At 42.8% G+C, this 15107-nt stretch overlaps 1 protein-coding gene across 6 annotated transcripts in view; it reads right to left on the reverse strand.

Annotated features, from left to right (window-relative positions):
* PTCH1 (patched 1) overlaps positions 1–15107 on the reverse strand; it is a 69195-nt gene that overhangs the window by 14308 nt on the left and 39780 nt on the right. For all 6 annotated transcript variants that reach the window (XM_055578999.1, XM_055578998.1, XM_055578997.1 and 3 more), the window contains 6 exons: positions 11021–11139; positions 9999–10401; positions 9271–9580; positions 4495–4637; positions 2297–2480; positions 559–839 (listed from right to left, as the gene is read on the reverse strand). In XM_055578999.1, the coding sequence (XP_055434974.1) occupies positions 559–839; positions 2297–2480; positions 4495–4637; positions 9271–9580; positions 9999–10401; positions 11021–11139 (1440 nt within the window). The remainder of the gene's footprint in view (positions 1–558; positions 840–2296; positions 2481–4494; positions 4638–9270; positions 9581–9998; positions 10402–11020; positions 11140–15107) is intronic.

A 15107-nucleotide genomic window follows, 5' to 3' on the forward strand; every position in this document is an offset into this window, starting at 1 on the left:
ATGATTTTATTAGACTCTACACGAAACTAGCTTCAAACCTGCAAGCATTATACTTGGTGAAAGAATGTAAAAAAAATAGATTGGCAATACTTGATCATTTCTCCCTAAGAGTTAAATACACCACACAAAACCGTCTCTAAAATGATTTATCCATATACCACCGTCCCAACTTCTCTAATTATCCCTCCATTTGGAAGAATCTTCTCTATATTTGGTATGGGTGTCGTAACAAAATGACACTTGAATAAAAAAAAAAATCAGTTATGCTTTGAGTGTTTGTATCAATATACACTCAGCTCTATTATGGACAGTGTGCTCAAAAACTCCCCCATCTTTACCTAAAAAGTTTAATGTTATAGGAGAGGAGACATAAGATTAAGGCCATTAAAGACTCTACCTAAGCATGAACCTCGCCACCTCCAGTAGAATAAATACAGTATGGATGATGCAATCTATACCCTCCTCCCGAGGCCCAGACATAAACAAAACTTCCCGGCTGCAGAAAGAGCTATGCTGAAAGGAATTTGACTTCCACAAAGACCCTTAGAATCAACTCACAATGATCCCGGCCGTCCAGGGGTTCAGGAGGAAGACGGCACACACGAGGAACGTGCAGGCCAGCACCACACTGATGGACAGGAGGAGCCAGTGGCGGAGGCCAATGTACTGCTCCCAGAAGAGGAAGGGGTAGCCGTTGGGGTAGCTGGAGAGCCCCAGGCTCGTGTAGTTATTGCAGATGGTTCTGACTTTTTCGATGGCTTCAACGAAGTCCGAGGTGTCACGCAGGCCGTTGAGGTAGAAAGGGAACTGAGCATATTCGATGGGCTCTGCCGCGGGGACTGCACAGGAAAGACAACAGGGAGAGGGCCCAGGAGTCAGGGGCTCCCGGCAACACTGACAGAGGCAAACAGGCTTCATCCAAAGGCAGAAAAAAGGCAGCAAGTGTCCCACCGTTAGCCTCCCAGACGTGAGTCCCCAGATTCTCCGTAAGTGCAATGAGGAGAGAGAGAACTCAGCAAGAAAGTCTGCTTACTTCTTCAACGTGAAGGACAAACAATACCAGTGATAGTCTTGAGGTCTTGACAGTTTCAGTCTTTGGTTTAAACAATTTTAAATGATAATCAACTTTTGATTTTGGGGGAGGGGGGTTGCAGGTGGAGGAGGAGACTGTGATCTGTGTATTGATTTACCCTTAGATTTTCATCTTCTAGAAGCAGTCCTTGTTTGCAACGGGTCTAAACAACTTAAGAATTCAATTGTGGTAACATTTTTTTCCGTTCAACTGACACAAGTGAAAATACTAAGTTCAAACCATTTTACTTAATCACTTATGAGAACAAAATAACTCCAAAGTCATGCTTTACTGAGAAAAATGCTTAACTTTCTTATCCTTTTAGTGATCTTACACACTTAAACCTTCCATGCTTCTTTTTTAATGCAATGCTAAGTCTTCAGCAGCAGGGGAAGAAATCCTCACACAACAAGCATTTAGTTACTGCCGTTGTGTGTTCCAGACCCTTTGGGGTCATTCAGCTGACTTGCTAAACATGATTTGCCCTATTATAATCTCAACTATAAATTTTCATTAAGACAAGCCTTGGCTGCTTGCCACCAGGCTCTGAGGTTTAGATACAGGGAAGCACAACCCGCCTGCTCTCCAGCCATGTTCGCAAAGGGACTGTCTTCTTTCTCACGTCCATCCTCAGCCTCATACCCAAGGCATAAGCAACTAATATCTCTAACATAAATGCAAATTAAATCCATCCAGAACCACCTTTCAAAGTTGGGGCTGAGAGGTGAAAGGAAGAGGACGCTGTTGTATACAGACTTTTCTGCTCCGGTTTAAACAGCTTTGACAGAGTACAGGTGCTTGGTGGCTTATAGGAATGACTCAACTTGCCAAAAATCCCTTCAACACCAGAGTTGACAAAGTTAAGATAAACATATAATCCCCAGTGATAAAACTCTGCAATAGTAAAACAACACTCAACCTGGAGGCGTCCCCAACTTTCACATGGAACAGCTGGCATTAAAGAGAGATGCCTGGTGGATGTTTTAGAGTCAAAGGCACAAAGAGAGATTAGAGACTCTTATTTCTCAGTGTGATAGAGCATGAGTTGTATTTGATTACACATCCTCATCTGTCTTCCAGAGTTTTAAACTAAAAGAAATACATTGTTCTGTTTACACTTTTGAACCCTAATTGGTGTCAACGGATGAGGGCTATAACTGAGTTTGGAAGTACACGGTGCAAGGAGCCCTCACCAGCTCGCAGGTCCAGTGGAGGGCTACTTACTTCTCAGCCTGGTTTCTGGCATGTAGTCGGCTTTGTCATGAACCCACTCAGGACGGTGAGGCCGGATGTTGGCTTGGGAGGCAGCATAAGCCACAGGGTCATTGCTGACCCAAGCAGTCAGGTAGATGTAGAAAGCACTGGGGTTAATGATGCCGTCTGCATCCACCAGGCGCCGTTTAGTCAGCTGCAAAATGGGTAGAACAGGAGACTTTCAGAGTGGGGGCTTGGGGTCAATGCACTCCTGCCTACAGAGAAGCAGAGACTGCATCAGCATTTGCAACAAAGAAAAGAATGTCTCTGTTTGCAAGTGCAGAAAATCCCATGAGAACACCTTTGGTTCCTTTTAAAATGCACTTATCAGAGAATGCAACAATCGGCATGTTTATAACACACATACACACACACACGCACAGTTCGGCAGATGGCCCAGGAATTGACTGAACCAATTAAATCTGAACGCTAAAAGAGTGTCTGCAGCCAAGGCAGAGAATGAACAATCTGGAGAAACATATTTATAGGAGGGGAAGGGGGAAAAAAAAACCTGGCAAGAATCCCCATACACGTCTGTGTGCAGTTAACCTCTGCTGTTAACACTGAAGGAAATGCCACCCAGTAAATGGAGGAGAGCTATAAAAATAAAACAACATCTGTATAAATTTTGCTAACACTAGCCTCCTATGACCTGTGTATTCAAAAGATGTCCATCGCCAGAAAGTAGAAGGGACGGGTGCACAATCTTGGTCTTTCTGGGAATCTTAGTCTGAGCGAGGTGGTCCCATTTAGCATATGTGCCACATCCTAAGAGGAAGCCAAATAAATACTAGGCTCCCTCTAGGGCTGGTCTGCGGGCCCTGTATAGATGAAACACATCCAGAGACAAATACACACAGACACACGTGTACATATGCATATATTTTTTCCTGTTTACTTCAGATGGAGACCTGGTTCCAACGCTTTTCATCTTTAACAAAATGAAAAACACCAGTGACAGAAGTTAATAGGGAAAGAGTAAAGGAAGAAAGTGGAGGAGAGGGAGAGAACTAAATTTCAGGGATCTGGATTCAATTAATCCACAGGATATGTAACAACTGTATGTCTTCAAGCCGTCTCTGGAATTACATAGTACAGCTCACACGGCCTCCGTGCACCCAGCACGCTTTTCTCCCTCCCAGGCAGAGGAAATGATGTCTGGCGGCCTGGCCCAATCACATTTGTTCCATGGTGTCCCTGGTCCCTAAAACCAACCCAGCCCCCAGCATCCCCCTGCCATCTCTCAGACAGACTCCTCTGCCTGCATCCTTGTCAAACCTGACAGCATGCCGCATGCGGCCATAAAGCACTAAGTTCACACTCCATAATAACTCTGAACAATGTACTTTGTAAATCTGTCACCTTTAATGCCAGCAAAAATGGGGAGACAATAAACAGAGCTGCTGGGAAGATCATTAGCATGACGGTTTTCTGCCTCAAGGTGAAGCAAGTAAGCTACAAAGAACAGTGGGAGGAGGACCTGGGGAAGTCAGGAGTGGGACTGGACTCCTCTGAAATGTGAAGGGTCCAAATGCCCTCACCAGCATGCCCAAGGAATCAGAGGGGATATGCTGGAATCCAAGCGTCACAGCCAAGAGGCAAATGCAGCTGGAGAATATGATTACCAAACAGGAACAGCTCTTCTTTCGTCAGGGGTGAGCACAACAGTGAGTCCATGAAGGCTCCAAAGATCTGCATTTCCGTCTGCCTCACTCATGACAGAGCAATCTGTCTGTCCTCTCCTACCCCTCATGCCACAGTGACCCAAAGGAATCAAACCTAACAAATCTTCCCATCCTGCTAGTAATCTCTCCTAACCCATCCATCACCCCAATGTCTATTCTTTCAAATTCTGCTACCCAACTGACTCACCTTTCCAAGTTTGAATATAACCAAGACTGACATGGTAACAAGGACTAGAATTCAAAAGAGAACAGTATGCAACACAGTATGTCTAACATCTGAAAGAATCTGCACTGCCTCAACTATACTTTGTTCTGACAACTGCTCTGAAGGTAAGTAACACACTTGTCCCCATTCGACAGATGAGCAAGGTGAGGCAGTCTGGTTTGCCCGCAGCCACACAATTATCCAGTGGGATAAAAAGCCCCAAAGCCCTGCTCAACAACTCTCTCTGAAGCTCCCAAGGTGTAAGGCAGTGAGAGTACCTGACTGATGTCAATGGGCTTATCACGGCTGCCGGTTTGTACCAGGAGTTTGTAGGCAAGGACCCCATCATCCGATCCATTTTTGTAATTGTTTGGCATGATTTTCCCGGTTTCCCAGTCACTGTCAAATGCATCCTGAAGTCCTAGAAAAGGCAAATGTGTGTAATATATTATAACTCTTAACCAGATTGATCCTGGTCCTAATGGGGTGGACTGAGGACTGAGGAGTGTTCGCCATCAACTCCAAGCATCCTGTATTCTGCTTATTCTTGATTTCACGTGATACTCATGTTTCGTGAATGAACTTCAGGATGCTGATAATCAATGCTTCAAAGGGCAGAAGGGAGGGAATATTCATTTCTAGGAAACAAATACACATGTTTTAACCCCAAACTCCCCCCTCTTCTCCCCCAGGTCACAAGAAAGCAAGAGAAAGCTGGGTGAGGAAGACACACTAGGCTCAAACGCTATTTTGTTACACATTAGGTACTAAGCCATGGGTTCTTCAATACAACCAGAAATTCCATTCAGAGCAGGAAAAACACATTCAAACCCCCAACTTCCAACAGCAACTGAGTTGCTTCTCCAGCCCAGGGTGAGTGAACATGATTCTGTCAATTTGTTCCATCTGTTCGACTTGTGGAGCTAACACAAGCTGTGGGATCGGCTGCCAGGTTGCGTAAAGATCACAGCCAACACCTATTCACTCTCGACTGTTCTCTTCCTCTTTGCCACCCTTCCTTGAAGAGGGGGTGTGAAGGAGGGGGAGGACGGATCTTGTGTGCGCGTGTGTGCAGGGAAATACCTCACAGGGTAAATTTGGATCAGATTGAGAACAGGAAGCCACAGGCCAATACAAGGGGGCTCTGTGAGAACAGATGACAAACCGCAAGGCCGGGGAGGGGGAAGGAAAGAGCTTTGTGGGCTTGGGGGATGGGCGAGCCCACCAGCCCACCACACACAGCTGCGCTTGGCCTCTGTAATCAAAACCATCATTACAGACCTGACGGTTTGGCTACAGCTGTAAAGAGATAAGCGTGTTGGAAGAGAAAACAGGGCCCTGGTGACCCGGCCTTAGGCGCTGAGCAACTGCTGGCTCACACACAGTCTCCTCTGACACCCTCACCCCTTTCGTTGCCCTGCACCCCAAATCACCTCCCACGTAGAACGCCAGAGTCCCAGCCCCTAAGAAGCCACATCTTTTGAACAAGTTGCACATGCACAGGTTAGACGTGGTCAGTAGGAACAGAGGCAGCATCTTCAGTCACTTCAAAGTCACTTGCCCCCTACTCCTCCCAACACACAGAACTGGTTCTGTTTTTCGTGCTCAAAATGGGGGTTGAAGTTGAGGGAAGAGGAAAGCACAGACCCTCTCTCGCGCTCTCTGTCCCTCTCTGTCTGATCTTCTCTAAACCTTTGCTGTGGGCATTGTTTTCATAGGAACAATTTGGGGACGAGGCCCGCAGGCTCCGTGGTGAAAGAAGGCCCTGTTTGGGGAGTGTGGAACGGCTGCAAGGCTGGGTGGGGAGACCACCGGGAACGGCTGTGCTCCCCTTGCACACAGACTGTTTTTCATAGCGAGGCATGCACACAACCCTCAGTATTGAACAGATGTTATTTTATTACCTAAAGCCTTTTTTTTTTTTTTTTTTTTGGTTTTTGAAAAAAAAAAAACAAACAGGAGAGAAAAAAACCACCTCTACCCCACAACCCCCCAGAAAACAGGCCTGTTCTGGTTTCCTCACCATAACAGAATTTTCATCACTTTGTGGCGTCCATGGCACTTTAACCCTTTCCTCTTGACCTGCTAATCCTGAGGAGCAGCTCAGGCTTATAGTGAGTGCAGGGCTGTCTAAGCATTTTACACTGATTACCTCTCATTTAACTCTTAAAACCTCATGAGTTTTTAAGCCTGCTAGTATTATTTTACAGATGAGAAAACTGAGGCTTAGGATGGTGAAGTGATGTAAGGAAAGTCACACAGCAGCTAAGTGCTGGAGTTAACCTTTGAAGAGGCAGCCTCTTCCAGCGTTGGCTTGAACCACAGATGCTCTGAACTGCCCTGAATGCACTGCAGTGCCCAGGAAGCATTTGTCGGAACCTCAAGAATAAGACAGCAGAGCTAACGTGGGCATCAATGATACAAAGTGGCAAACAGGGGTCCCAAAAATCTGAGTGCAGTTGTTGGATATTTATAGTCTGAAGACACCCTTGAGTGAGACAAAGAAAGAAGGATTTGATTTGGGGAGGTCACCCCCCACTGGCTATTTAGTTCAACTCATCGTTGACGCTGCTGGCCCCTACTCGCCATTCACTCTACTGGGGCTTCAGGATGAATGAGAAATAATCACTGACTTCATAGAAAAGCTAAGTTCTTTCATAATTAGTATATTATTTTCTGCCTAATTATCAAAAAACTCAAGTAATAAGTTTTGGCCTAAGTGCACACAAATTATAGAATCTTGACACAAAACAAGGAACAGGAATTTGCTTCTTCCCTTGGCTAACGCTTCATATTCCGACACATGCCCTGAAGCAAAGAACTGTGATGTTTCACTTATTTTACAGCAAAACATGAAATTTTGGCTAGAACCTTTTCATTGAAAATATTTTATACCAGAAATTATTTCCTAATGTGAAGTTCTGAGTTAATTATCCCTATTGCCAATTTTTCTTTGGTATAAGAGCTTAAAAAGAAAATGTTAATCTAAATTTTATTTGTGTAATTCAGTGTGAAATATAAACAAACACCATTTGTGCAAATATGGTTTTATCACTAAGGCCACCTCATTTGCACATATGTTTAAAGGTGACATTTGAGATACTTTCTGTATTTCGATTATATATTTTTATGAGTAAACCCCTCCTCCCTTAAAAAGACCACTGGAATGTTGCTAAAGACCGATGGGATGACATGGTTTTCTAATGAGGGTCCCATCACTTATAACTACCCAAAATGTTCTGAAGGAAAGTGGATTCAAGGACAACTACTTCCTTGGAAGAAATAAATGTTCAAAGACCAAATCAACCACACAAAAGGCCTGAAAAGCATCTAGGCAGCTGGTGGTCCCAGTATCTGGCCTTCTGTGTACAGCGCTCTGCTGGACCTTGGCAGAGTCAGAGGCAGAGATCTGGTCTGGCTGGGACCCAGATCAGGGGCCATGAATGGATCTTACTTGGTCTAGATGGGTGTTGTTCACTTAGCAATGAAAATAGGATTCAAGCGCACCTTTTAAAAAGATTCTCAAGTCCAAATGTTTTAGGTCTTTAAAGGGATGAGAGCATGAGGATAATTTATAATACGCTATAAAAAGGTTAGCTTTCTGCACTGCCTGGAGACAATGCCCTGCTGCCCCCTTCCCAAGCTCCGCCTAACATGCCATACTGAGCATCCAAAGGAATGGCCAAAGACACTGGAATCAATTCCACAATAACCCTTCTTCGCTCAGATACTGGCAGTGCTCTGCAGACTTCTTTGTTATTTGTGGCAAGTTATTTGCATGTCTTTGGCCAAAGGGGGAAAAATAAAGAAGCAGGGAATCTCTCAACTTTCTGGGTCCTCTTTTGATTCATTATCTGGAAGAAAAAAAAAAAAAACAACACTGCCTCCCATACTACTGTAAAAAATAAGACCTGGAACAAATTTAAGTTAATCTCATAAGCATGTTAGAAAATACTGTTAATGTCATGTAGTCCTCTTTGCCTTCCTGAGAAAGAGGTCAAATCTGATAATACACACAAGAACAAAATTCTGAGAACATGAGTCAAAGCTAGAATCTGTATTGAACAATTTTCAATCGAATTCACATTGTTTACCATTTCATGCAAACTCACAGGGAAACTGGCTGCTTAATCTTTACATACAAGTGTACTGACTTAAGACCATAAAAGGCATTTAAATCTGTAACAAGCCTAATTAAGTGGGAAATTAAGACAATCATTTGGATAACTTAAGCCAAAAAATGTTGGGGGCATCATTATTTGGGTATTTCAGTAAGAATATTTTTGCTTGAATTGTGTGTATAATTATCTTGATTCTCCACTTCACTTTGCATGTGTCAACACATAATAAATGAACAGATGTTCTTAGAATTACTGAATACATTCATATTCAGTCAACAGTTAGGAGCAAATTTAGGCTCTCTTTCTCTCCAGTTTACTACTATTTCCTAGAAATGTTTCTAAGGACAAGGTAAGAAGTGAAGAAAGACATTTTAAAGCAGAATTGATTATTTATGATATACTATCAGATGCGATTGAGCATTTAAGTTTATTTCATATGCCAAGTCAAGAGATGGTCAAAATATGGAATTTTAAATTATATTCTCCAATGATGCAAACTACTGGTGTACTAAGCTATGATCTGGCAGCGAGTCAGCCTGGAAATTCTATCAACACTTGAATTTCACTTGGTCACCAAACTAACCACTATTCAAAAAAAAAAAAAAAAAAAAGAGTACTAGAAGCATCCAGCTCCATATTTTATAACCTACTTTCCCATTTCCTACTGTGTATTCATAAATTCTTACAGAAGTTTCTCAATTGGCTATTTGAATTGTTTGCATTGTTTTACAGGTAAAAAACCAGATTTGGGAGCTGCCCCAGAGTCTATATAAGCATTTTAAGCAATCCTTAGAACTCAATGAAACATGTCAGTGTTACACTATAATCTAACACCTGAGTAAAGTGAACAAAGAGAACCTGTGGAAATTGAACACACTGAAGACCGAATGGTGAGCGCTCACAAAGGATGAGTGCCCCCCAGCAGCATCTTACCTTGGAGCCAGTCTCTGAAGTAGTGCAGCCACATTTTGGGAAGCTGTTTATTTTCTTCCAGCATGACATACTTCACATTACTGAAACTCTTATGAAGGTCATAAAGTAAGTGCTGGATATTCGGGTAATCTGCTTTCTGAGTGACTATATACATGTTGTAGAAAGAAAAGTATTTGAACTGTGCAGCAATAAAGTCATATTCTCTAGTTTCCCGAGGCACAATGTCTGTAAGATCCAGCCCATCACGCACTCGGGTGGTCCCATAAAGGCTGACCCCCAGCAGGCCCAGGAAAAGGAAGATCACCACGACCTGCAACAGAATAAGGGGCCCGAGATCAGACCCAGAGGAACATAACCAAGGCTCTCTTGACAAAGATGAGCTGTTTGGTTTATACCTCACTCTTACCATAATACTGCCTGGAAATAGCATGTAGGGGTCGTTTTTCCAGAGCAATAAAAACAGAAAATCATGGTAAATGCATTTTAAAACAAGCTCACAAAGTATAAAATGTTAAAAATGCAAGGAGTTGATGCAAATTTGAAAGAAACATTTGCCACATAGATTCATGCCTGTAGAAGATGAGCTCATTAAAATGACCTCCAGCTCTAAATGGGCTGACTCCTTAGGAGCCTGAAATATATCACATCTGAAGAAGCAATCTAATGAATTTCAAAGGCGCCTGCTTTGTTATTTTTTGAAGAATAGAGTCTTCTGTTTTGGTAATTACCTTGGCTTTTGGTTTTAAGAGGAAAGGAGCATAGTGCTTCTCAGCGAAAGATGAGAGTGTCCACCTGGTGCAGGGGGGCTCAAGGCAGTGGAGGCTGGAGTCAGAGAACTGGGAGAGCAGGTCCCTTGTGGAGCTGGTGCTCTCGGGGCTCTGGCAGCTGAGTGTGTCCTGAGCCATGGTGACGGGCTGCACGGAGATCTCGGAGCGTGGCTCGGCAGTGGTGTAGTACACGTGTGTGTGGGGGTCATATTCTGTGCGAAGCTGCACCGTGGACTGCATGGTGATCTGGGTTTCATGGGCGAAGCCGTGGCTGCTGTAGGGGGGTGGGGGGCTGTAGCGGGTGTTATCGTGAGTCTCTGTGTAGGCCTGGGGTTCAACCTGAATCACTCTGCTGACACAGGGGCTGAAAGAGGGGGAATTATATTGCAGTGGGATACTGAAACAAGGAAACAATGCCTTCATTTTTGCCAATGACTGATTCTACCCACTTTACATAGTTCTGATTTAGGAACAAAATGTTATCACTGAACTCCACAAACATCATCTGGTTTATCTACCTGGACAGAGATATAAGTAAGTCAAAGGGGGCCAAATGGATGGTTGATCCTGAATCTGGCTGACAAAAATCAAGTTACATGCTGATGAACCTTTTTAATGCAGAATTCCTTTAAAAAAAGACTCAAAAACCAAACCACGCAAAGGGTGATATTTTTTCCAGATAGTGGTTTTAAACCATTGTTCTGCCCATAGGGATACAACCCACTCCCAACGATCAGCAACACCGGTGTGTGATAAACAATGACCACGTGTATCACAACCTCGGGGCTGTTGAGGATGCTCAAGGGAGGGGAGAGACCCTGTGACTCTGACGTCCCCCGGAGGAAGCATCCTCTGTCTATCATCTCCCCTGTGTCCAGCACACTGTTAACTACACTCCCTTCCAAGTGCAGAGACTAAAAAGTTCTCTAAACATTACCACTATGTTCCCAACAAATAAAAGCGACAGAAGACAGAAAATGTACCTTGTAAAACAGCAGAAAATATCCAATCTCCTGTCCTCACGTCGATACAAATCCATGCTGAGAATTGCAGGAAAAATCAGCAGAACCATAGCAAAATTGAACACCACTACCACAGCCGCCTGGGAGGAAAAAAAATGTGGAGGTCACTAACACATCTCCTCCCAGTCAGAGGACTGCTTTGAAAAAATAAAGAGGCTTTAAACAACATTCTTCTTTTACTTTGTTACTGAGGTATTTAAACCCGAAATAGATGCTGGAATTTCTTATCACTTTGCTTCTCGTCTATCACTAGCAGACCATTTGACTGTAATAGGAGGGACTCATCATTTTGATCCTTTCCATCTCTAATAATTCCATGAGTCCATGGGGTACAAACACAGGAACTAAACTAAACTAACATCTTCTAGCAACCTAACCAAACCAAACTGACAAAGGCAGAACAAAGAATATACTTGATATTTTACTTTAAGACAAAAAGAAACATTTTCCTCCTAGAATGTTCCTAAGAGTTCACGCAGCCCTGGTTTTACACTTAGAAATTTTATATATAAAGTGGATCGAGTATATCAAAATGTCACCTTTAAAACATGAAATAAAATTTCAAACACATCCCCTGAGGTTTTTAATAGGCACATTCCAAATAGCCTCTGGAATAGCCTGGGGGTGTGTGTGAGCACAGTAACATAAAAGGTCAAGGAGAGTTAAGCAGAAATTCCTGTGTGACTCTAGCATGCAGAATAAATAAGTACAGATTCAAAAGTCACTCCATAACCTAGAATAAACATGGGGCTCGATTCTGTAGTGCTTTGGCAAGTCTCCTGCTGACCTAGTAAAAATTATACAATTGGGCTGTTAATAGGGGAAAGTCAACAGAGGACATTTGAAAGGCTCTCCCATTCAGAAAGGCATGGAAAGAAGGAGCATGATGAAAAAATGCAAGTGGAATGCTAAGCAACCAAGAAATCATCTGAAATTTGCTTGAAAAATAAAACCTCTTACGAGGTTTTTCAAAGAACTGCTTAGTTGTAAAACCATCTCAAACTGGGTAAATGTCTCAGGGTGAGAAAAAACTTAATTATAAGTGGTATGAAACAATGTCAGAGAACTTCGCAAATGTCTTTGGATAATAATTTTTGAATTTATGCTTGAGGTGAAATGCAAGCCCAAGTTTTGGAGAGATGCTTTTCAATGATTAATACTCTGTCCAGTCTGGCAACCCACTCCAGTGTTCTTGCCTGGACAATCCCAGGGATGGCAGAGCCTGGTGGGCTGCCGTCTATGGGGTCGCAGAGTCGGACATGACTGAAGTCACTTAGCAGCAGCAGTCTGCAAAACCAAAAAATAACCCAGAGTCTCCTAAAAATGACCCAATCCCTCTCTTTTTAATCTGCCTTGAAAACTCATCAACTCAAAATATATGAACCATGTTAACCGGCCACTCTGATAAGGTATTTTAAAGACCTGTCTAATATGTTACAAGCAACTCACTATTTTGACTAGAGGGTTAATCTAACATGCAAATAATTTAAAAAGTTAGGGCTCCATATTAGGTATGAAAGACACAAAGATAAATAAGAAAAAAATCCTGTACTCAAGGAAAGACACAGCTAGAAACAAATTACAGTTTAGGCTGATAAATGCAGTAACAGAAGCAGGCCAGAGTTCCAGAGTGGCTAGGAGGAGGGGGAACAAGCAGTTGGGGGTACACATGGGGGTGGGGAGGGTGGTCAATAAAGGTTTCTTGGGAGGTGGAGAAGACAAAAAAGGTTTTGGGAAAACCAGGGAGGAAGGATGTGTGGAGGAAATTCAACAGGTGGTGTCTGAGTTTAGGAGCTATGAAGCACTGCTAAGTTTAAAATTCTGTTAAGAGTTAGAGAAAGGGGCAGGAGTGACGGGAGGTCAGGTAGCTAAGTTACACAGGATCCATCTGATTCCTGCTGCAACCAGGAGGCGACATTAGCCCTGCTGTCTTCCCTGTTACCTAATAAAGACCAGTGGTGCAGAGGAAGGCCACCGACCTGAGGTTCCCAGTAAACTGGACTCAAGACTCAGGCTTGATGTGTCTGTGTCAGGGGACAGATATGGTGACCAGTGGGGGTGGGGGTTGGGGGGGCAGCACGGGTAGGATTCCTGACCAATCAGAACAGAGGGGAGAATGGGTCTGATTCTCAAGGGTTTTCCAGGAAACCTCAACCTTGGGGGTTGGATCCTTTCAGCTTCTCTTTTTATTACAGTCATGCTTAGATTAGGAGTATAATACAATAAGAAACTAAGGGCATCTCATTTTGAACAAAAGTTCCTGGGGATGGGAGCAGAGACTGTGAAAAAAGTTCATATACACGAATACGTATACAGGTGGCCCAGATGTTGTGGCCAGAACAACACTGATGCTTTCTGCAGTGGATGGGGGATGTATCTGATACCAGCCTCATCCATCTGATGGGCATCTTGCTTGGTCTCTTTGTGGTGGAAATGGAGCAATGAAAGAAGAAACCCAAGGTAGTCTCCCATCTCAATTTATTGTCCAACAGCTTATTAAATACACAAGTAGGGTATTTTCTGACAAGAAAGTAGAACTCCAATACCCTCTAAAGAGCACCGAAATGGTAAAAACTAACAGCAAGAGTTTCTCAGGGAGAGAGGAGTGTCCCCACTAGAGCAAAGAGCAGTTTAAGAAATTTCAGGTAAATCCAAAAAGCTGATCTTATACCAGCTTTTCAGGGGATGATTTTATACCATCAATCAATTCTAACTGCTGTGCTTAAAGGAAATGTCCCATTCCCCTGCAAAGCATCTATGGTTGGCCCCACTGAGACACTTGCAGAGCAGAGAGGAACTGGCCTGCCTAGAGGGGCCCTCATCTAAACCCTCTTACCATCGCGAACAATAAGGCATCCTGTTTCAGGAGTTTTCACTGAAGAACAAATACCATTCAGTTACCAGCAAAACCCTGGTGCACGGCATTGGTTCTCTAAGAATTATAGACAGTGCCACTGCTTTCTAGTATAGAGGTGGCATTTGGATAGATGGTGAAGACGGACAAAGAGGTTTCTTTGCGAAAAAAAATCTATTTATTTTGACAAGGTTACACAATTGAAAAAACTTGACAGGGAAAAATTCTAAATGTCGGTTTATTACTGGACAGAACTGTTTTGGATATGTCCCTTTAGACATATGCTTAACCTATAGCATCCTGAAAATACAAATACAAATGAATAATCAAAGTTTCAACTTAGCATGGTTACTAAAGGAAAGAGAAATTATATAATGGTCAATTTCAAATGTCAATACATTTTAAAGGGAACCAAGCATAAAATTTCTGATGGCTACTGCAAAAATCATGGCATGCTTTTTTTCCTTACATTTTCCATCTTTTTTTTTTTTTTTTACAGAGAATGAACCAGTATCACAGGAGGCCATTTTTTAATAAATGAAGATTCCTAGAAGCTGCAGACACAGTTTTCTAGATACTCCAGTACCCTGGAATAGAAGTGCAAAACCAACAGCATTCAATTCACCTCAGTAAGGTACTTACCTTAGGAGAACTTAGCGAACTGGATTTTCTAAAAGACGTAAGGAAAACTCATGTAGCTTTTCAGACCACCACACCATAGGATATCATTAAAGGAGAGTATGCCTTGATGAATCATCAGTTTGTACTGAGAGAGAACAGGAGAAAATGAGAGACAGGGACAAGAAGAAAAGAAGGAGTGTGAGGTAGCCAGAACAGTGAGGGAAAAGGCAGGCAGAGAAGGACAGAGGCAAGAGGGAGGGGCCCACTGTTAAAAGACTCGAGAGCAATTTCTCAGTGCCAGAATCTGCTGTATACAAGAGCAGGCTATCAACGGGTGTTGCACACATGTATGCCTGTGCAAAAGGCATCCTACAACTTCAGCTGTACCAAAAAATATTAATAATTAACGGGCATCTGTTATTTACCTTTCGTATTACTGAGCAGTTAGATGTATTTCCATTTTCCTTGAATTTTGGTCCCACTTTCAGATTTAACTTTGTTCATTTATTCACTCACTACTTCTATTTTTTATATATTTATAATAAAAACTTAACCTTTTTTAGTATTTCTCTT

This window comes from Bubalus kerabau, chromosome 4, assembly GCF_029407905.1.
Source record: "Bubalus kerabau isolate K-KA32 ecotype Philippines breed swamp buffalo chromosome 4, PCC_UOA_SB_1v2, whole genome shotgun sequence".
Lineage (NCBI taxonomy): Eukaryota > Metazoa > Chordata > Mammalia > Artiodactyla > Bovidae > Bubalus > Bubalus kerabau.